Genomic DNA, 24620 nt, shown 5'->3' on the forward strand with positions numbered 1-24620 from the left:
GCAATTTTTTTTTAACTTTGGCGTGGCATTTTTTTCAATGACTTTCAATTACTTTTATGTGTATTCTTGGGACCGACAAGTCATTAATAGCCCGCACTAGCACTATCACTTTTAAATTACTTTTTTTTTCCTTTAGAAATGTCATTTTGCTCTCAGACTGTTATAAACACGGGAAACATGCGCTACTTTACAGGCATACTATAGACACCCCCCAGGTACGAAATTTAAAGGAATATTTCACTTTTATTGTTTCACTTTAAGCATTATTAAAATCACTGCTCCCGAAAAAACAGCCGTTTTTAAAACTTTTTTTTGCATTGATACATGTCCCCTGGGGCAGGACCCAGGTCCCCAAACACTTTTTATGACAATAACTTGCATATTAGCCTTAAAAAAATAGCACTTTTGATTTCTCCCATAGACTTTTAAAGGGTGTACCGCGGCTTTCGAATTTGCCGCGAACACCCCAAACTGTTCGCTATTCAGCGAACGGGCAAACAGCCAATGTTTGAGTCAAACTCATGAACAGACAGCCCATCCCTATCTGTGTGTTTCTGCTGTGAATCTATTACATGTGGCATAATCACTGTGCGACTCAGCATTTGGAAAGTGAAATACCAAATCTAGTTACTATGAAATGCACAAGCTCTAGTTACTACGTAATGTGCAAAACACTTCCTTCACCTTCTCTGACTATGCTAAATTCCCCTTCATTTGTGTCTCACAGGTTACCCCTCCCAGACACTGCAGCTCACAGTGGCATGATTCCAGCAACAGAGGCAGTGTTGTCAATCCAAAATCAGTGAGTAGGAGTAGACGTGGCCAGGTAGTGACAAGCTACAGGATAGTCAAACCCCCCTGCAACATTTTTTTAATCCCACTATAGTGCAAGCAGGCACAGCTTACTTGAGATTGGAAACCCCACCTAAATTCAGGAGCAGTGCAGCATTGTTGCCACCATATCACAAGAGTCTGCACGAGGTGGACCTCACTGGCAAGCTCAACATGTATTTGTGGAACTTTGCAGGGGGAAAACCAGTAAGTTAAGATGCGTTTATAATTAAGTGCTGCAGTAAACATAAATTCAACAGTGGGCTGTATTGGCTGTAAATAATCTTCTGGGAAATTAACTCAGCTTCCTGCATCATTACTATATAATGGCACAGGACACTGTCAGGAGTGGCATGCGCCACATTAACTAAGCAGATAGACTTGTTTCAGGTCTGTCCCTAAATAACTGAGGGAATCTGGGAGTTTACCATATAGATGTACAATGTGTTCCAAAAACTTGTAAATGTTCTTTACCCCTGCACCTTTTCTCTATTATCAATGTGACTTCTGTTTTATAGATCTGAAAAACTTAATAAAATAAGATTGAAAAACAGAAAACTGCTGCAGATTCCCGCCAGGTGTGATTTGTTTTAGTGAATGTGAGCTAAGAATAGACAACTCACATCCCTCTCTCTGCCCGCGCAGTGATCACACTACATGAGCAGAGCCTACAGGGTAACAACCTTCCTCCTCCTATTCTAAGCTAAGCAGAGGAGGGAAGGGCAGACAGCAGACAGACTGAAGCATGCAGCCTCAGCTCTCCCGTTTCTGTAATGAGTTTTACAGACACGGCAGAACAGAGAACTGATCACTCCCAATTAACAAAGGATATTGGGTCCATTTTGTTAATTAAAAGCAGCATAGTTACATGGTTAGTAAGGTTGAATAAGGATACTGGTACATCCAGTTCAACCTATGATCCATCTGCTCCATTTGTTTTATGTTTAGAAGAGTGGTGCAAGCACTCTTTGACAAGTCTTCTCAGTATGTCTACTGAAGGCTACACCTAGTTAACTTCTGGAACCTTTTATGGCACTTTTGTAATTAACTTTATAGTGATACGTGCAGGAGTAAACAATAAGGGGTGCAATCCAGAAGGCGAAATGTTTACTGTAGAGAGATTGGGGTTGATTTAGTAAAACTGGAGAGTACAAAATCTGGTGCAGCTCTGCATCAAAACCAATCAGCTTCCAGGTTATTTTGTACAAGCTTAATTGAACAAGCTGAAGTTGGAATTTGATTGGCTACCATGCTCAACTGCACCAGATTTTGTCCTTTCCAGTTTTAGTAAATCAACCCCATTGTGTCTCATAACCTTTGTACCATCCACTCTGTCCAATAATCATGTTAATATGCTGAAGTTGATAGTATTTAGGGGCTACAATTTATTTAATAAGGCAACTAATAGTAACTCAGAACAGAATCAGCAATAACCTTTTATTTGCTTGATGCACTGCCCTTCTTTTCAAACCAGGCACAAAAGGTTGTGATACTTCAACCTGCTGGGTGGACCGTAGTTCAGCATTATCATATGACTGACTCTTTATTCAATGAGTATGCAGGTGATACCAGGACCTGTAAAGCTGAATTAGGAAACCGTCATCATTTGACTATGCACTATGGTAGAACAAAACTACCTTGACATGGTAAGCAATATTGCATGTAATTATTTTCATGGGGTTCTTCTTTGCGTTCGCAAACTGAGCCAGCTATCTTTCCAGCTATTTGTGTGGGTGACTTTTACTTACAGGGAGACCCTTTGTAGAGTATGCAAGACTTGTCATACTTGTCAGCTCTGTTGTTAGGTTGAGTTGCTAATGAAAACTTAATCTAAGTTACTTAAGTAATTATTGAGTTTGGTTGTGGTTGCAAAGTAATACACCCATCTGGTTGCTATTATGGTCAGGTAAGATATCCAGTTACTGGGAAAAAAAAAGAATTAAAAAAAATCTGTCTACCTGACTGACCATATAAAACTACTCCCTAACAATCCTCCAGTGGGAGGGCAAGGTTATAGGACCCCAAGGCCTGAGAGTGAAAACATCTCCTTAACCTCCCTAGCGGTATTCCCGAGTGTGGCTTGGGGTGAATTTTCATTACCAAAGGCAGTAACCCCGAGCCACACTCGGGATTGCATTACAGGATCCAGGCAAAGTTACTTACCTTTTCCCCAGGATCCTGTGATGTCTCCCCTATGTGTGTGTGAGCTGTATCCTCCGCTTGATCTATCGCTGTGCCAGGCTCTGTTCCCTGCGAGTGTCGCGAAGCACGGGGACGGAGTCCAGCGCCAAATTCAAAAAGTGCAAAAAAGCATAATACATACAGTACACTGTAATCTTATAGATTACATTACTGTATCAAATAATTTCACCTCCCTTTTGTTCCTAATGCTTTGTCCAGTGCCCTGCATGCAGTTTTATATTATATATACTGTTCTTTCTGCCTGGACACTTGAGAATGTCCATGGCAACCAAAAAGTGTCCCTTTACATCAAAAGTGGTTTTAGACCAGCTAGAAAACAGTGTAAAGAATCACTTGCAAAATTGAGTGATAGTGATTTGTGTGGAAATTCGTCATCAAACACAAGTAACATCAGCGACAATTCTGCAACTGAGCAAATTTCAGTGTTTTTGATTTGATTACATTGTTGAATAAATTTTATTATTATATTATTATTTGTTATAATTATTTATAGTTATTTATTATATTATAATTTATGATTTTGTGTTTCAAACTTTATCATACCCGGGATATCTACTGGACTCTTGTTTGGACAGATTTAAGTGAGTTATTCCTAGGAATTACAGGCCTACAATATAAAACGCCAAATTTCCATGCAAAACAATGTACCGCTTTCAGCATCAAAAATCTGACATAATCATACCGCCAGGGGGATAATGAATTCTGCACTGCTCCACTCACGGTAGAATGTATATTAAATTCTTTTGAAGGGATACATTCTCTAAAGGGAGATCAAGCTCTTAGGGAAACAGTCATTTTCCAACTACTTATATACTATTCTAAGGGCATTGACTCAGTGAAGGGATTTACAGTAGCGTCACTGCTCCAGAACTAGTATGTTTAACTGCATTTAGAGAGAGACTGCTTCCACCAGATAATAATCATTTAAATGACTCTCAAATTTAACCAGTAATGGGAGCACTGCAGAAATGTCTTTCTTCATCACAAAGTATGCTTTTCCATTGTTCACAGATCCAAAAGTCAGTAACTTTCTTTATGTCGCAGAAGAAGACAGGACCCACATGAACCACAGGCCATGTCAATTTATTCAAAGCTTTAGCAGTAAACAACAAAAACCACTGTTATAAACCACTCTTCTTCAGAGAAGTACAGTGCCTTGAAAAAGTATTCATACCCCTTAAAATTTTCCACACTTTGTCATGTTACAACCAAAAAAGTAAATGTATTTTATTGGGATTTTATGTGATAGACCAACACAAAGTGGCACATAATTGTGAAGTGGAAGGAAAATGATAAATGGTTTTCACATTTTTTTACCAATAAATATGTGAAAAATTTGGCCTGCGTTTGTATTCGGCCCCCCTGAGTCAATACTTTGTAGAACCACCTTTCTCTGCAATTACAGCAGCAAGTCTTTTTGAGGATGTCTCTACCATCTTTGCACAACTAGAGAGTGACATTTTTGCACATTCTTCTTTGCAAAATAGCTCAAGCTCTGCCAGATTGGATGGAGAGCGTCTGTGAACAGCAAATTTCAAGTCTTGCCACAGATTCTCAATCAGATTTAGGTCTGGACTTTGACTGGGCCATTCTAACACATGAATATGATTTGATCTAAACCATTCCATTCATAGGCGTGCGCAGCCTATTGCATTAGGGTGTGCACCGCAAAGCTCCAACACATATGCGTTTGACATATTTACCGGCCTCTTCCCCGCTCTCCATCCTGAAACAATGGGAGGAAGGAGGAGCAAGGGAGCACATGGGAGACCCGGGCAACAGAAGGAAGAGGAACAGGGAAATGAGGGGTGGCGATGGTGGCATATATTAGTACCAATCCCCTATATTTTCCTCCTGTGGCAGCTGAATGTTGACAAAAGGGAGAGAAGAAGCCTACTTTCAGCTGCTGCGCAAGGAAAATGCAGATCGGTTCCACTAAATTTCACCCACGCCACCTCTCCTGTCCAGGTTCTGGGGTCGGCAAGGAAGGGTTGTGGTTTACCTGTCACCTGCCCACCATTGACAGGTTGCCAACCCCAGGATTAGGGTGTGCCCTGGCACACCCCTTGCGCACGCCTATGATTCCATTGTAGCTCTGGCTGTATGTTTAGAGATTTTGTCCTGCTGGAAGGTGAACCTCTGCCCCAGTCTCAGGTCTTTTGCAGACTCTAACAGGTTTTCTTCTAAGATCGCCTTGTATTTGGCTCCATCCATCTTTGCATCAACTCTGACCAGCTTCCCTGTCCTTGCTGAGGAAAAGCACCCCCACAACATGATGCTGCTGCCACCACCATGTTTCACAGTGGGGATGATGTGTTCAGGGTTATGTGCAGTGCTAGTTTTCCGCCACACATAGAATTTTGCTTTTAGGTCAAAAAGTTAAATTTTGGTCTCATCTGACCTGAGCACCTTCTTCCACAAGTTTGCTGTGTCCCTCACATGGCTTCTTGCAAACTGGACTTCTTATGGCTTTCTTTCAACAATGGTTTTCTTCTTGCCACTCCTCCATAAAGGTCAGATTTGTGGAGTGTACGACTAATAGTTGTCCTGTGGACAGATTCCCCCACCTGAGCTGTGGATCTCTGCAGCTCCTCTAGAGTTATCATGGGCCTCTTGGCTGTTTCTCTGATTAATGCTTTCCTTTCCCGGCCTGTCAGTGTAGGTGGATGGCCATGTCTTGGTAGGTTTGCAGCTGTGCCATCCCCTTTCCATTTTCGGTTGATGGATTGACCAGTGCTCCGTAAGATGTTCAAAGCTTGGGATATTTTTTTATAACCTAACCCTGCTTTAAACTTCTCCACAACTTTATCCCTGACCTGTCTGGTGTGTTCCTTGGCCTTCATGATACTGTTTGTTCACTAAGGTTCTCTAACAAAACAAAGGGCTTTACAGAACAGCTGTGTTTATACTGAGATTAAATTACACACTCTATTTACTAATTAGGTGACTTCTGAAGGCAGTTGGTTCCACTAGATATTAATTAGGGGTATCAGAGTAAAAGGGGCTAAATACAAATGCCCCCCACACTTTTAACGTATTTGTAAAAAAAATTGAAAACCATTTTACCGTTTTTGGTTGTAACATGACAAAATGTGGAAAATTGGGGTATGAATACTTTTTCAAGGCACTGTAGAAGAAGTGTGACGTATACTCCAGAAAGCAGCAATGGTTTTTACTGTATAATTTTGATGTTTTGAAAAATGTGTCCAAGTTTGCATCGGGTGGAGAACCTGTATTTCTCCATGACTAATCAACAAATGTTTTTTTTTTGTTTTTTTATAACAGACTCTCATTCAATCCCATTTCTGTTGCTTTTCTACACCTTTGCATTTGTCTTGTCGAAATCATAACAAAGTTTGGAACTGCGTCCAATATTCTTACTATTTCATGCATTTACAGTACTGAGTATTTCGCCAATCGCTTACCTGGACTGCCAGATTTTAAATCTTTTCCACCCTTCTGACCAGAGAGGGAATCAAAGAAAGGGTAAATGCAAAACGGGAAAGGAGGGATATTTATTTATTTCACAATATTACACAACAAGGTTATCCCCCTGAATATAGAGTCCTTTGTATGTCTTAGTTTTAATATACCACTACACCTGTCACCTGCTTAGAGCAGAGGCTGCAGTACTGTATGCTACATCATATTATGACAATGCAGTCTGTCTATTCATTGTGGACAAGTGACGTCACTGAGGCACTAAATCTAATTGCATTGTTAGTTTAGCTGTCAACAAGGACATATTGTACAATGCTGTGGCATACATTATGTGCTGTACTGCATAATTATAAAAGAGCAATTCTATGGTTTCAAAGATGACATGGTATATAAAATAGTTTTTGGTGTTGCTCAGTGAAAGTTTACAATCCACTTTCTCTTTTCTTTTAACATTCTTCAAACTTGTTTGCTGTCCAGACGCTATCCATCTCAAACTGCGCTTCATCTCAATGTTCACAGTATCCTTCTTTTTAGGTCCCAGTTATTGTATAACTTAGAAGTTGTAAGGCGAAACAAACATGGTGATCCTTGAAACATGCTTGGCTTGGAACATTCGGTCTAAGTACTCTGACATATCCACATCCACTTCTATGGTTTGAGGTCCTTGCAAGCTTTGAACGAGTATAAGCTCACCTGTCTGTCGATCTGATCTTTGCATCACAAAGTTTCCTCTGCTGTTCCCGCCGACTATTCCAAATCTCAGGCTGTCTGGGCCTGGTCGTCCAGGTGCTGATGCTGTTGCCATACGGAAAAGTGTAACAGGTGTGGGAAGATGTGAAGGCAAAGAAAGGTAGTGGAAGGAGATAGTCTTTGCTGCATGATGACATGCTCGATTGTCCATTGGGCAGGGGTTCCGCTCACATTGTCTAGGAGGTAAAATACAATTTTAACTATCTGTACTGATGGCACATGACACAAACAGAACACCTCAAACCCTATGGATAGCAGCAAATACAGTAAATGGAGCACTGCTTTTTAGGACAGGTAATGCTGGGAGTTATGGATACCTGCATTAGTGAAAATACAGATCCATGATATATGCATGAACTTTATCAAGCTTGCTAACTGCAGTCATATGTAAACCCAGTAACCAGAGCACTTTTTGCGATTCGGGAATGCGTCGCTTTAACTGACAATTGCGCGGTCGTGCGACGTGGCTCCCAAACAAAATTGACGTCCTTTTTTTCCCACAAATAGAGCTTTCTTTTGGTGGTATTTGATCACCCCTGCGGTTTTTATGTTTTGCGCTATAAACAAAAAAAGAGCGACAATTTTGAAAAAAAATCATTATTTTTTACATTTTTCTATAATAAATATCCCCCAAAAATATATAAAAAAAAAATTTTTTCCTCAGTTTAGGCCGATACGTATTCTTCTACATATTTTTGGTAAAAAAAAATCTCAATAAGCGTTTATTGATTGGTTTGCGCAAAAGTTATAGCGTTTACAAAATAGGGGATAGTTTTATGGCATTTTTATTAATATTTTTTTTTTTACTAGTAATGGCGGTGATCAGCGATTTTTATTGTGACTGCGACATTATGACGGACACATCAGACATATTTTTGGGACCATTGTCATTTATAAAGTGAAGGGGTTAACCACTAGGGGGCAGTGTAGGGGTTAAGTAATGTCCTGGGGAGTGATTCTAACTGTGGGGGGCGTGGCTACGTGTGACGTGTCACTGATCTCTGCTTCCGATCACAGGGAGCAGAGATCAGTGACACTGTCACTAGGCAGAACGGGGAGATGCTTGTTTACATTAGCATCTCCCCGTTCTTCCTCTCCGTGTCCCGACTCACGGAGCTCCTGGCCGGCGCACGCCACCGGCGGCACGCACGCAATGGCACGGCAGAAAATTTAAAGGGACGTACGGGTACGCCCATTTGCCCAGCCGTGCCATTCTGCCGACATACATGAGCGTGCACCGGTCAGGAACTGGTTAAACCATACAAGCTTAACATGCTTATGTCATTTCAAGTCATTTTCAAAAAGGATAAAAATAATAATAAATGTACATTTTTCTTTGCAGGCAAAAAAAATGTGCATTTACTATTTTTTTTTAGGAGCCTGGAAAGCATTGCACCAGCGATCAGCAGATAGCTGATGCCATGTAAGTCTCCTGCAGATTGTCAGTGTGAACTATCTGGCTGTACATTGTACATCAACGGCGCCATGGTAGCTCATTGAAAACTACAAGCTGACAGCCTTAAAAGATGTTGGGACTTGTAGCTCCTTGGGAGCCCCACACGTCCGCACTGTTTTTCAAAAGTGACAGCTTGTACATGGAACTTCTCCCCGTACTGCTGTCACAGGGACAAAAGGCAGCAGGGATCGGCTTCAGAAGTGGGAACATGTTACATGTTCCACCCTAAAAACGGGTGGAACATGTCACATGTTCCCAAAGGTGAACTTATCCTTTGCATCTGCAGCTTTCATTAGAATAATATCTGGTAATCTTGCCATGAAGGTCGTTGTTTAGGAACTTCCTGTTACAGGGTAATAGTGGTCTGTCCTAGACATGTGCTCTGCCAAAAAATTTGTTTGTTTCAGTTTCATTAATTTTTATTTTTTTTTTCATTTTTCGGGTCATTCGTTATGATCGAAATTCGTTTATTCGAATACATTCGGAAATTCGGAAATTTGAAAATCCAAAAATTTGAAAATTAGGAAATTCAAAATTCTTTAAAATTGAAATTTCGAAAATCCGAAAATTTGAAAATCCAAAAATTTGAAAATCCGAAAATTAGAAAATCCGAAAATTAGAAAATAAGAAGGAAAATCCGAAAATTTGAAAATCAGAAATGATAACTAACTAATAATAACTAACTATTAAATTATAGGTATTGGAATTTCCTTTCAAATTTTGCTGTTAATGAATGTAGAGAATACGAATTTATCTGAAGTTACAGATTATATGAAATAATGAATGCTGCATCTAAACGAATGGAACGTAACAAATTAATAAAAATAAATAATAGTAATAAAAAAGTTTTTATTATTATTATTTATTATTATTAATTCTTACGTTCTATTCATTTAGATGCATTCGTTATTTCGGATAATTTGAAACTTCGGATAAATTCGCATTTGTTAATAGTTAGTAATAGTTATTATTAACAAGTAAAGGGATTGAGCCGGCAACTCTGTAGTCCAAAAAGCGATTTTAACCACTTCCGGACCGCTACACACCAATGTACGTTCCTACTTTGGGGACGGATATCGTTTTTATGGCAGCAGCTAGCTGCCATAACCCCGGTATCCCCGTGTTCAGGCCGGCGGTCCAGTACAAGATAAAAGTGGTCTCTGCGGTGGATTCGCCGCAAGATCACTTCTATCGGAGGCGGGAGAGGGCCCCCGCCGCAATCCGGTGCCCTCCGCCGCTTACCGTAGCCGTCGGCAGCTGCGGAGGCAATCGCATCTGTCCCCTGGGCTGACATGGAGATGAGTGAGGGGAAGATGGCCCCCACCCAACTCAATGACACTGAAGGGCGTAAGCGACGTCAAAACGTCACTTCCGTCCATAGCTCTTAAAGGGACAATTTATTTTGTTTATTTTTTTAAATGACAATTTTTTTTTTTTTTTAATTGAATTTTAGTGTAAATATCAGATCTGAGGTCTTTTTTGACCCCAGATCTCATATTTAACAGGTCCTGTCATGCTTTTTTTCTATTACAAGGGATGTTTACATCCCTTGTAATAGGAATAAAAGTGACACATTTTTTTAAACAGTGTAAAAATAAAAAGTAAAAGGTAAAATAAATAATAAAAAAAACATTTATAACGCGCCCCGTCCCGTCGAGCTCGCGTGCAGAAGTGAACGCATATGTGAGTAGCGCCCGCATATGAAAACGGTATTCAAACCACACATGTAAGATATCACCGCGATCGGTACAGCAAGAGCAATAATTCTAGCCCTAGACCTTCTCTGTAACGCAAAACATGCAACCGGTAGAATTTTTTAAATGTCGCCTATGGAGATTTTTAATGGTAAAAGTTTGTTGCCATTCCACTAGCGGGCACAATTTTGAAGCGTGACATGTTGGGTATCAATTTACTCAGCATACCATTATCTTTCCCAATATAAAAATATTGGGCTAACTTTACTGTTGTCTTATTTTTTAATTAAAAAAAGTGTATTTTTAAAAAAAAAAGTGCGCTTGTAAGACCGCTGCACAAATATGGTGTGACAGAAAGTATTGCAACGACCGTCATTTTATTCTCTAGGATGTTAGAAAAAAAATGTATAATGTTTGGGGTTCTAAGTAATTTTCTAGCAAAAAAAAATGTTTTTAACTTGTAAACACCACATCTAAAAAAGAGGCCCGGTCTTAAAGTGGTTAATGATTGGTTACATGAAGTGACTTGAAGTGACAAGCAAAACAGCTGAAGCGTTTCGGCAACAGCCTTATGGGCAGCATCTATTGATACAATGTTGGCGTTCTCGCATGCATGTTTGACAAATTGCGAACATTTTTTCCAAATGATTTTCTAGCCGTGTATGGTCAGCATAAGACACTTCAGAATAAATTATCTGGGCTGGTTACTTGACACCAGCCTTGAATGGTTTACACAGTAACAACATTTCATGGAAAATACAGTCACCACTGCTATATAAGTGCACCCTACCTCCATTGTCCACACTTTTCCGTGTACCAGTGGACTAGTGGGTGGGATTTGCTACAGCAATCCATCCACAGACATGCAAAATATTCAGATGATTTCTGTTATTTAATTCAAATTTTAGTCTGCTGTGCGTTGACAGGATTGATGACAGAAATGTTTCCCATTGGTGTCTGCTTAGCTTTACAAGAAACTTTACACTAAAGCTGCTAGACTCTACAAGAAAACGCTTCCCCGGGTAAAATAAGCAATACTTACATAGGTGACGTTTTTACATAGCTGATGTTTCCGTTGGGTTTTGGACATTCAGGAAAAACGCACTGAAATCCTCCTGCAGTGTTTATGCACATGCTATGTTTGGAGCAATTGTGAAGTCCAGAATTACATTCATCTATATCTAGATAACAGAAAAAATAGGCTTAATAGAAAGAACCTTGCCAAGCACAAGAAGTCAGAGAATGTCTAAAAAATGTAATTCCACTTATTTATGGTATGTGCTACATTTGTTGCAGCCCGTCGTTTACAGTACCACAACAGATGAAGCACCTCCTGCAAATGGCCATTTGTCATCTGGCTGTACTCTTTACATTCCCATGTGTACACAGTTGTATCAGAGTTTACTTTACTTTTGGCTCTGACACTTGCTAGAAGGGTGGTCTCCTACCCAGTCATTAAAACAGGGTCAGGGCCTCTACTATGATGGTTTGAAGTCAACAATGCCCATTCAGAAAAATTCTACATTATTCCTTCGCCGTTCCGCGGCCCACCCTTCCTGGAGGTATCACAACCAGAGCTGGTATAAATGCTACTTTCTTCCCATACAGACTAGACAATATAAAGGGGGCTCTGCTAAACTAAGGTAGGGGCTTAACTGAGTTATTAGCAGGATGTGCTGCATTTATTGGCATGATGTAAAACTGCACTCCTTGAAAATGGAATAAAAAAAAAACAACCTTAAGAGCAAAGTGCCATGATGGCTCAATTACAGTAAATGGTCAGTATGTATTCAGTGCAGGCATCTAGATCTGATGTGTCATAGGCATCCCACCTTAATTAAAAAATACAGTTGGAAGAATCAGGTTGGTTTGAAAAAAATGGCAGACACGTTCATGGTTAACTGACAGATTAAAGGGAGACTATAAGAGCAACATTTCTGTTGTATTAACATAGTGTATGGGATGCCAAGGCACCTCATTGCACCTAAATGAGGCAAGGCATTACAAGGCATTAGAAAATGAAAAAAAAAACACAGGAGTGGGGTTTACACAGGAGGTGAGTGGGGATTTACATTTTGCCCATACTGTACCCATTTTCTTTAGAATTTTGCCCAGAGATGGTTTTAATTAAATTAGACTGCGGTCCTAACTTACAGGTAATTCGCAAAATTGACAGTGCCAGATGTATAGGACAAATCAGTGTTGTTTATGGCTGTCATCTATGTACTCTAGTGCAGAATTCAAAACCAAGCCTATTTTAATATTCAATGATGCCAGGAGCAAAGTTTAAATAATTAGTTTGATAATGCAGGCATTCTTTTCCTGGCTTTCTGCAATTATCCATAGTTCTACATTTTAATCCAACATTCTTTGAGGGTTACTTAATTATGTGGCTTATAGCTATTCAGTACATGAACAAGTTAAAACACAATGGTAAGAAACACAATGCATTCTCTTTTTTTTTAATTAGTTGAGAATTGTTGGCGTTACTGACTTTAAAGACTAACAAACATAATAAAAGGCAATCAGTATCAAACATTGAACTGTTAATAAACACAACAGAATTACACATAAAATCTAAAATAAAAAATGTACCAGTCTTATACACCCAGGGCTTTTTATCAGCTAGAACATGCCAGTACTTTGTACTGGCGCCATCAAGACAAGTCCTAGCTGTATATGTACTGGCAGGGAGTGTTTGATTTTGATAAAGCACACCTAAAAATTCTCCAGGCCCCAGTCAGCATTGGTCATACACAGTTTTTTTTTAAACTGCATCCAAAAGCAGTAAAATAGTTTGGGACTATTTCGTTACAGTCTGGCCATGGAGTAATCCCAAAGCTGTATTTCTGACATAATCCTATAGTAACGGACTACAAGCCAGAACTGCTATGGGCGGAGGGATATAACATGCCCTTTAAAGCTAGAGCGGCATGGGAAGTTAGTACTGGCAACACAATATGCCTGCCTGTCATAGCCAATTTCTTCAGTAATACAGAGAGCTAAGTACTGCTGAGTGCTGACAGCTGGGCAGGACATTGTCCTGCCAACACAGCAATGGCCATGCTGATACTGGCAGGCAGTGTGTGTGTTTATTCGGCCAGTAGCCCACCCTCATCTTGATTGTTGTTGAAAGCTGGAAGATCTATTGTTGATGCTGTGGGATATTTTTTTTTGCTTTTGGTGGATTTATTATTGCTGCTGAGATTGAGGTCTTTTATTGCTCCTGGGGGATTTATTACTGCTATTAGGAAATTTATTGTTTCTCTTGAGTGATTTATTGTTACTGCTGGGGGATATACTCTCTAAAAAGGGAGGAGGTGCTGGGAGGTGGGTAAGGGCAGAGACAAAGGGCGGTGCTTAGAGGTGGGTATGGGGTGATGTGTGTCTATGGCTATTTTTTTTTTTTTTAAATATACGTTTTTATTAATTTTCAAAAAAACAGACAACAAACAAAAATGAATACTTGCAGCAATTAAAGAAACTATATACATAGAAAACAAAACACACAAAAAAACAAAAAAAAACAAAACAAACAAACCCCACATACATACATACATACATACATTGGTCATACCTGGTTCCTATGCCAGTTTAATTTTAGAGAAAGGTGTTATCCCGTGTTACATATGTACACCTAGAGCCCAATAACTAATGGAGAGATTGCAAAGAGTCATATTCCTCTAGGAGGCTATTGAGGCTGTAGAGGGGTCCGTGAGCCATTTGGACCAAACCTTTTCATATTTGAGGAGACAACCCCTATTTATATATGTTTCTTTGTATAATGGTAAGCTATTATTAATGAGTTGTTTCAACAAAGTCAGCGATGGGGGGGTGGTTTTCTTCCAGCAGAGAGCTATGGCTTTACGAGCATAGAACAAAAGCAGCCCCACCAAAGTGCGCCCTGCTGTCGTAGGAATAAGTTGCTCTGTCAGACCTAGAATACATATTGGCATTAATCGTTGCAGTGGGATATATGTTATTTTGAATATAAAAGCTAGTATTTCTTCCCAATACCTTACGATAGCTGGACAAGTCCAGAATATATGGGTAAAGTCTCCAGGAATCTCCCCACATCGCCAACAACCAGGAGCAGAGTCTGAATTAATTTTATTTAATATATGGGGGTGTAATATGCCCTGTGGACTATCTTAAACTGAATAAGTCTGTCTCTCAAGGAGACGAGAGAGTTGAAGGGAAAGTCCCATATATTATCCCAATCATCCTCATTAAGTTCAGGGATATTTAGACCATTTTGATCTTACAACCCCTGGCAAAAATTATGGAATCACCGGTCCCTGAGGATGTTCCTTCAGTTGTTTATTGTTGTAGAAAAAAAGCAGATCACAGACATGGCCAAAAACTAAAGGCATTTCAAATGGCAACTTTCTGGCTTTAAGAAACACTAATAGAAATCAAGAAAAATAATTGTGGTGGCCAGTAACAGTTAGATTTATAGAACAAGCACAGGGAATAAATTATGGAATCACTAAATTCTGAGGAAAAAATTATGGAATCACCCTGTAAATTTTCATTACAAACACTAACACCTGCATCAGATTAAATCTGCTTGTTAGTATGTAGGTAAAGAGGGTAAATCATCATGCAGTGTTGAACAAGATGTTGGTTGTTCACAGTTGGCTGTATCTAAAACATGGACCAAATACAAACAACATAGGAAGGTGGTTAAAGGCAAGCATACTGGTAGACCAAGAAAGACATCAAAGCGTCAAGACAGAAAACTTAAAGCAATATGCCTTGAAAACAGAAAATGTACAACAAAACAAATGAGGAACAAATGGGAGGAAACTGGAGTCAACATCTGTGACCGAACTGTAAGAAACCGCCTAAAGGAAATGGGATTTACATACAGAAAAGCTAAAAGAAAGCCATCTCTAACACCTAAACACAAAAAAACAAGGTTACAATGGGCTAAGGAAAGGCAATCGTGGACTGTGGATGATTGGATGAAAGTCATATTCAGTGATGAATCTCAAATCTGCATTGGGCAAGGTGATGATGCTGGAACTTTTGTTTGGTGCCGTTCCAATGAGATTTATGCAGACGACTGTCTGAAGAAAACATGCAAATTTCTACAGTCAATTATGATATGGGGCTGCATGTCAGGTAAAGGCACTGGGGAGATGGCTGTCATTAAATCTTCAATAAATGCACAGGTTTACATTGAAATTTTGGACACTTTTCTTATCCCATCTATTGAAAGGATGTTTGGGGATGATGAAATCATTTATCAAGATGATAATGCATCTTGCCATAGAGCAAAAACTGTGAAAAAATTCCTTGAAGAAAGACAACAAAACATAAGGTCAATGTCATGGCCTGCAAACAGTCCGGATCTCAATCCAATTGAAAATCTGTGGTGGAAGTTAAAGAAAATGGTCCATGACAAGGCTCCAACCTGCAAAGATGATTTGGCAACAGCAATCAGAGAAAGCTGGAGCCAGATTGATGAAGAGTACTGTTTATCACGCATTAAGTCAATGCCTGCAATCAGTTATAAAAGCCAGAGGTGGTGCAACAAAGTACTAGTGATGTGTTGGAGTGTTATTTTGTTTGTTTGTTTTCATGATTCCATAATTTTTTCCTCAGAGTTGAGTGATTCCATAATTTATTCCCTGTGCTTGTTCCATAAATCTAACTGTTACTGGCCACCACAATTATTTTTCTTGATTTCTTTTAGTGTTTCTTAAAGCCAGAAAGTTGCTATTTAAAATGCCTTTAGTTTTTGTCCATGTCTGTGATTTGTTTTTTTTCTACAACAATAAACAACTGAAGGAACATCCTCAGGGACTTGTGATTCCATAATTTTTGCCAGGGGTTGTAATTTCTCTAAATCAGGGAGAGAGGCAGTTGTTAAGTGAAGATACAATTTAGATGCAGCATTCTTTGTGCAATCCAACCTAAGAAGCTTCTCTAAGGCAGATTGGACTAGTTTTAGAGGAGAGCCAGAGAATTGACAGCTGAAGGCATGGGAGAGTTGAAGGAAACAAAAAGAATACGACTGAGGGATATTGAAATCAGAGATTCATTGGGAAAAAGAAATCAAAGATTTATCCAAAATGATCTGTGTCACTGTTTTTATCTTAAAATTAGTCCAAGCATAGGGGTCGGGTAGTGAATAGAAATGCTCCAGAGTGGGATTTAACCAGAGGGGAGCATTAGGTGATATTGCCTGTAGGGGATATCGTTCAATTTGGAGGCCCTCTCCCCATACACGTAGCGTGGTAAGCATAGATGGTGTCAATGAATATGGAGCACGAGGGCCCCGAAAGATCAAAAATGTCAGCGCCTCTAGGGATTCCAGCACTGCTGCTTCTACCTGAGTAGCGGAATTTGAGGTATCTGGGTTAAGCCACCAGGCCGTAGTTACTAGCTGAGAAGCCAAGTAATATTTATGGAAATCTGGACATGCCAGGCCACCTTGGGAGGTCGGGCGTACCAATGTTGCCCAGCTATACCTAGGGGGCTTTGATCTCCATATGAATGCTGAGAAAATACGATGTAGCCTTGCAAAGAAAGATTTAGGGATCCACTGGGGAAAGTGTCAAAATAAATATGTGAATTTAGGTAATACATTCATTTTTATTAAATGTATGCGTCCTAACAATGAAAGGGGTAATGACTCCCATGCCATGAGTCTCCTGGATCACAGGTGTTAAATTTAGGGATATATAGTCTGAAACCTGTCTGGAAACCACCACCCCTAGATATTTAAAATTCTCCACCCATCTTAGGGGGGTATCCATATCAGCAGTAGCACGAGCCGCAAAGTCTATAGGAAATAGAGGTGACTTTTCCCAGTTTACTTTAAGGCCTGTGACTGCGGAGAAAGAATTGAGGACCTGTAGGGCCCCCCTAAGTGATGGTCCTGCATCATTAAGAAAGAGGAGTAGGTCGTCCGCAAACAAGGCGACCCTTTCCTCCAGCCAGCCAACACGCAATCCCTTAACATGAAGGGAAGTACGGAGAGCCTCCGCCAGGGGTTCCATCGCTATGGCGAAAAGGGCTGGAGAGAGGGGGCAGCCCTGTCGAGTACCCCTTGACAGAGAAAAGGACTGTGATAGGCTACCTCCCAACTTGATAGCTGAGGTGGGGTTTTGATAAATTATCTGTATCCATTTAATAAAGATCAGGGGGAACCCCATCCTTCTAAGGACCTCCCAAAGAAAAGGCCATTCGATAGTATCAAAGGCCTTTTCAATAACTAAGGAGGCCACCACCCTAGTACCTTCATTCAAATGCTTTGCATGTATATTAGTAAACAAATGTCTCAAATTTACATTGGTTGACCTGTTGGCCATGAAGCCAGTTTGATCAATATCTACAACAGATGGTAATAGTGGCTGTAGTCTGATGGTAAGTCATTTAGTCAAAATTCTAAAATCTGTATTAAGTAGGGCAATTGGCCTATAGGAGGCACACAATGTGGGATCTTTTAGATCTTTATGAATTAGTATAACATGGGCATGGCTCATAGAAGTTGGAAGGGCTCCATCTGTTAGGCATTGAGAATAAAGTTGTGCTAGCTTGGGAGCTAATATATTCCCATGTGTCTTATAAAACTCTATGGGGAGGCCATCCGGACCCGGAGACTTCCCCCGCGGAATTGATTTGATTGCTCTCAGTACCTCCTCCGGGGGTTATTGGCCCCACCAGAGATTCTCTTTCTTTATCTGAAAGCCAGCCTAATGCCAATGGGTCTAGCCAGGATGCCAAATCCTTGGAACTATAATATTGGCGAAAGACCTCTAATATATCTGGTAATAAAGAAACTGATGCACCTGAGGCAGACACCACATTGGGAATCACTGTTGGAGGATAATCCGGCTGTGCCAACATCGCTAGAAGACGACCATTATGGTCCCCCTGTTCAAAGAACATTTGTTTATTCCGATGTAGATCTAATCTGGTGATCTCAGTGAGATGGAGATGTAGCTTACGTTTTGCAGCATTCAGGAGGTCAAAATGGATATTAGTAGGGTCAGTAGTAGAAATATCAGACTGACTTTGCACAGTTTGCTGTAGCGCTGTTGCAACAGCTGCCTGTTCCCTGTGAATCCCAGCAATAGAGGAGATATATTGTCCCCTGGAAAAGGCCTTGAAGGCAACCCATATCATTGCAACAAAGGAGGATCCCTCATTAAACTCCCAATATTCCACCAATCGTGGTGAGATATTGGTCGTCAGGTCTACATGAGAACGCCGGTGGGTCCCCAAGCGCCATAGGGCTGCAGTTCTATAGGATGGGGCATGAATTTTAAGAAGTAATGGCGAGTGATCTGAGAGTCCGCTGGGTAGATATGATACATCTAATACATCAGACAGCATAGTCGGATTAGCAAAGGCGAGTTCAATACGAGAAGAGGTTTTATATGTGGCAGAAAAACAAGAATAGGCTCTAGTCTCAGGATGTTTCCACCTCCAGACCTCAGTTATGCCCATTACTTGAGCCCAGGTAAGTAAATCTGTAGAAAATTGTTTTGGGGGAACAGGTCTGTCCAGGTCAGGGGCCATAATGGCCAGTTTTGCTGGATAATACGAAATTACTTTCTCCAAGATTGAATATAGGGTGTACGAAGAAAAAGGAGGGGGAATATACACCCCTACTACTATATATCGCGTACCCCACACCGTAAATACTATTATTACATATCTATGGCTATGGCTATGGCTATTTTAGTGATTTTATAGCATAAATATTGAATAACATTTCAAAACCATGTATTGTTTAGAAGCTAATATTCCCCTACTGATATGCTAATGAACCTGCTGGACTGGTTCCTGAAGCTCAGGACAGGAAATAATGCTACAGGAAGTAAGGGGAGGGGAAAGAGGGCCAAAACACAGCCATGAGCTGAGAAGACTAAAGGAACTGTTGCTGGAGGACTCCATAATAGCATAACAAGGAAGGTCTGTGCCAGTAGAAATTTTACCTGTGGATGACGCTATCACCTGATGTCCTGCAATTGCTCAGAGAGTGGAGCCTGGGTTCCTGGTTGCCTACAGGAGATCGCAAAGCAACTACAACCTGAGATAAGTAACTTTAACATATTCCTATTGTACATGGACTATTGTTCATGCTCATTCGTTAGGCAGTTTAGGTAGCATGGGCATATGTTTTATGTACCGTATATCTGTCAGTCTTCTATTGTATTCCTATCATTTAAAATAGTTTATATGTACAGCATTTTATTTAGTAAAAGCATATTAATTAATACACTACAAAAGTTTTATTGCTTCCTTGCTTTTAATGCAAAGAACCTTGAAAGGCACAAAGCAAGACAGGTGAAGACAAGAGTGACTTGAGGGAAGGGGGAGAGTACCTGCACCTATTCTCTGAGAATAAAAAGCCTTTGATACACCTATCCTTATTCTAATTAGCCAATCATAAGGAGGTTTTTTTTTTAATTTAATTAGACCAAAGCCTTTGGACTAAGTCTTCAAAGCTATTGGCTTTTCATTTTTTACAATCTTACCAGTGTTTACTTATAGCCAAAACCTTAAGTTGGTTTTGGATAGCGTGAGAAAGTATTAAAACCCCTGTATTTTTTTTTTTTATAGCTGTCTGGTTCTCCACTGTAGAGGTTAAGGTTCACCCTTATTATTTGTCCTGAGGATTCTTGTCCCTGGTATAAAAAGTGAAACAGGAACTGAAGGAAAATCTTCCAATGGGAACACCTGTTCCAATGACATTTGTATTAAGGGGAACTTCCCTCACTTTGGTGATATTTCCACTTAGTTCCTGTTCTTTCTCTGGGCTATCAAGTAAAGGAAAATTTTTTTTTGACACCTGTTTACCTTGTTTCTTGGGGCCAATCTACTAATAACAGGAATGGCCTTTTCAGGGAATTATGTCTTGTAGAGGAATGGAGCATTACTCCCCAGAGAGTGGGGTCACACTCATCTTGTGTTTCTTTCAACATTTGCAGGTAAAAGTCAGCAGAGATTGACAATCAAGACTCTAGGCCATTAGTTGGGTCAGAATAATATATGTTTAGCTGAGGAAGCAAAGTCAGTGTCAGAGAAAAAACGTGGTGATATATGCAATGTGAACACATTTTGACGTGCTATTTTATATTGCTGTAACCCCTGTTGTATTTTTTATGAATCCATTTCCCTTAAAGATTAAAGGCACCTGTCAACGAATTCTGAACACTCTCAGAAGTGTTATAAACGGATGTCAATAGCAGGCTCATCGACACAGCCCAAAGCCCATAGACACAGGCACTAACTCTTTGTTTTACTAATACTGTACATATCAAAACAATAGCACAGCAGGAGCAGTTTGCTTTCAGAATCTCTCTCTCTCTCTCTCTCTCTCTCTCTCTGAAGCTTCCAATGCAGTTATCCTAACAGGCAGAGACAGAGGAGAAAAAAGAGTCACTGTTCCAAATCATTCAACTGTGTGTGTGTAAATTTCTTCAGGCGTTTTTGAGCTCTGTAAAAAAAGGGTTTTTTAAGTATAACATAAAATGTGTGACATGAGCATAAAACTGCACCCGCTGTCAGAAAATGGGAATAAAAATATTTCTACTATTTTTACCCTGCCTAAAAAAATACCTTAAAGCAGAACTATAGTAAACAATTATATGTCTTTTCTGCAATAAAACAAGCTTACCTGGCTGTTTGCAAACCTATTTATAAGGTACACATGTAGAGTTGTGCATGTGCAGCCCAGTGTACAGTCTTGGCCTACCTGGGTGTCAGGACTAGGGATGAGCTTCGTGTTCGAATCGAACGCATGTTCGACTCGAACATCGTGTGTTCAGTCGTTCGCCGAATTACTAACGATATGGGCCGTTCGCGGCAAATTCGAGTGGCGCGTCACGGCCCATAATTCACTGCGGCATCGCAGTGCATTGCTGGCTGATGATTGGCCAAGCATGCACTATGACCCGCATGCTTGGCCAATCACAGCGCCGTCTGTACAGAGAGCTGTAATTGGCCAAAACCAGGGTGGCTTTGGCTAATTATGTCTCAGGGGGTTTAGTACACGCCCCACACTATATAAGGCCGCCTGCACAGTGGCCCTGTGTAGTGTGTTCCGGCGTTGAGAGAGAGATAGATAGACAGAGAGTCATTTGATTTAAGTTAGATAGAGTAGGCAGGCGAGTCAGTTAGCTGCACTTACAGTGTATTGTGCATATATGTACATCCTAGGTGTTGTGTATATATATATATATATATATATATATAAATATATATATATATATATATATATATACACTGTATTCAGTTTAGCTAGATCCATTCCTGTTATTCTCTTCCTACTACTGACAGGCAGGCAGGTGTTTTTACAGTATTTACAGCTACCTGAAGAAAATTGCTGGTGTTCTTCTGATCCTATTAGTCCTATTAGCTATAGTATTTACAGTTAGTATAGTGCGTCCTCTGCACAGTGTGCACCTAATGCTACCTGAAGAAAATGAGTGGTGTTCTTCTGATCCTATTAGTACAGTACCGCAGGCAGCTGTAGTATTTACAAGTTAGTGTAGTGTGTCCTCTGCACAGTGTGCACCTAAAGCTACCTGAAGAAAATTAGTGGTGTTCTTCTGATCCTATTAGTACAGTACCGCAGGCAGTTGCAGTATTTACAAGTTAGTTTAGTGCGTCCTCTGCACAGTGTGCACCTAAAGCTACCTGAAGAAAATTAGTGGTGTTTTTCTGATCCTATTAGTACAGTACCGCAGACAGCTGCAGTATTTACAAGTTAGTGTAGTGCGTCCTCTGCACAGTGTGCACCTAAAGCTACCTAAACAAAATTAGTGGTGTTCTTCTGATCCTATTAGTACAGTAGCGCAGGCAGCTGCAGTATTTACAAGTTAGTGTAGTGCGTTCTCTGCACAGTGTGCACCTAAAGCTACCTGAAGAAAATTAGTGGTGTTCCTCTGATCATATTAGTACAGTACCGCAGGCAGCTGTAGTATTTACAAGTTAGTGTAGTGCATCCTCTGCACAGTGTGCACTTAAAGCTACCTGAAGAAAATTGCTGTTGTTGTGCTCCTATTAATACCACAGGCAGGCAGCTATAGTATTTACAGTTAGTGTACTGTGTCCTCTGCACAGTGTGCACCTAAAGCTACCTGAAGACAATTGCTGTTGTTCTGCTCCTATTAATACCACAGGCAGGCAGTTACAGTATTTACAGTTAGTGTACTGCGTCCTCTGCACAGTGTGCACCTAAAGCTACCTGAAGACAATTGCTGGTGTTCTCATACTAATAATACTACAGGCGGGCAGTTGATTCTGCTAGCTGCAGAATCAGTATATATATATATATATATATATATATATATATATATATATATATACATCCCAGCTTTGTGCAGCTACATTTTACTGCAGGCCATTAGTATGTCTGGAAGGCCAACAAGGGAAGGCAGACAGTCACAAGCCAATAAAAGAGGGCAAGCAGGCTCTGTGTCTAGAGGCAACAGTGCTGGTCGTGGAGACAGTGCATCCTCATCAGCACGTGGCCGTGCGACACGCTTTTCCTTTTTTTCAGCAGCTGGCCGTGTTGAGCCGCAACATGCGGAAGACTTGGTAGAGTGGATGACCAAGCCGTCCTCATCCTTCTCATCCTCTCTCACCCAGGCTCAGGGTACTTTGTCTGGCAAAGCAGCTGCCAACACGGCCTCTTCCCTTTGGTCAATGGCATCAGTCACTCCTTCCCTAGCCCCACCATGTCCTCCTGAGGAGTCCCCCGAACTGTTTGACCACAGTGTTGGGTACATGCTCCAGGAGGATGCCCAGCGTTTTGAAGGCTCCGATGATGGTACCCAGCTAGAGGAAGGCAGTAACGTGAGCCCAGAGAGAATGGGTGCCCAAGAAGGACAGCAATCTGGCAGTCATGTTCCCCCAGCTGCAGCATACTGCCAGCTTTGCTCCAGTGATGAGGAGGGAGGGGATGATGAGGTCACTGACTCAACGTGGGTGCCTGATAGGAGAGAGGAGGAGCAGAAGGCACATCACCAATGAGGCAGGATGCCCTCCAGGGGCCAGCTTAAGGGCAGCACACGACTGAATCATACCGCAGAGCTCCGCATGTGCAGGGCGCTGCTGTCTCTGTGCGTTATTCCAAAAGTTCTTTGGTGTGGGCCTTTTTTGAGACGAGTGCATCAGATCACACCGCTGCTATTTGCAACATATGTCTCAAGCGTGGCCAAAACATCTCCCGCTTGGGCACCACATGCTTGACCAGACATACGTTGACCTGCCATGCAGTTCGTTGGCAAGCGTACCTAAAAAACCCACACCAAAGAACAAAGAGGACCTCTCCTTGCTCCTCATCAGCTGGGATCTCCAACCCCACTATACCTTCAGTCCTCTCTCAGATCTGCACTGAGAGGAATGAAGGTGTAAAATTGTAAAATTAGGTGTGTCACAGCCAAGTACTTGGGGGCAATCTGCTAACGGTACACCAACGTCAGATTGTACCATGCAAATTTCCCTGCCCCAGCTGCTGCACCGCCGAAAGAAGTTCGCTCCCAGCCATCCACATACCCAGCGGTTGAATGCTAATTTGGCTAAATTGCTAGCACTTCAACTGCTGCCTTTTCAGGTTCCCAAATGCCACTTTTTCTCACAGAAGGCGATTCTAGCTCTCTACCGGCATGTGGAAGGCAATGTCTTGGCCTCGCTGGACAGGGCGGTCAGCGGTAAGGTGCATATTACCGCTGACTCATGGTAAAGCAGGCATGGACAGGGATGTTACTTATCTTTCACCGCGCACTGGGTGACTCTTCTGGCAGCCGGGAAGGATGCAGGACAGGGTGCAGTAGCGTTGTAGGTTGTTCCGCCACCACGCCTCCAAAATACTACTAGTGGCGATTCTGCCACACCTCTCTCCTCCATCCCCTCCTCTTCTTCTTCCTCCATGGCCTCTTCCTGTGCTGATTTGTCTTCGGAACCAGCGGTGCTCCGTAGGCGTTCAAGGGGCTACGCAAGCACGCAGGCCAAAAGATGCCATGCGGTGCTTGAGCTGGTGTGCTTGGGCTGGTGTGCTTGGGGGACAGGAGCCACACTGGGGCAGATATTCTGTCAGCTCTGCAGGGGCAGGTTCAGAGGTGGTTGATGCCACGCCAGCTTAAGGCAGGTATGGTGGTTTGCGACAATGGCACCAACCTCCTCTCCACCCTCCGACAGGGACAACTGACCCATGTGCCCTGTTTGGCTCACGTCCTTAACTTGGTGATGCAGCGGTTCTTGGGCAGGTACCCAGGCTT

At 41.3% G+C, this 24620-nt stretch overlaps 1 protein-coding gene across 1 annotated transcript in view; it reads right to left on the reverse strand.

Annotated features, from left to right (window-relative positions):
* Positions 1 to 6536: 6536 nt before the first annotated feature.
* The window catches only part of FBLN7 (fibulin 7), a 182505-nt gene continuing 164421 nt past the window's right edge, over positions 6537 to 24620 (reverse strand). The window contains exons 7-8 of the mRNA XM_073628039.1: positions 11417 to 11555; positions 6537 to 7400 (exon numbers count right to left, since the gene is read on the reverse strand). Of these exons, the coding sequence (XP_073484140.1) occupies positions 7028 to 7400; positions 11417 to 11555 (512 nt within the window). The 3' untranslated portion in view covers positions 6537 to 7027. The remainder of the gene's footprint in view (positions 7401 to 11416; positions 11556 to 24620) is intronic.

Source organism: Aquarana catesbeiana, linkage group LG04 (assembly GCF_042186555.1).
Source record: "Aquarana catesbeiana isolate 2022-GZ linkage group LG04, ASM4218655v1, whole genome shotgun sequence".
Lineage (NCBI taxonomy): Eukaryota > Metazoa > Chordata > Amphibia > Anura > Ranidae > Aquarana > Aquarana catesbeiana.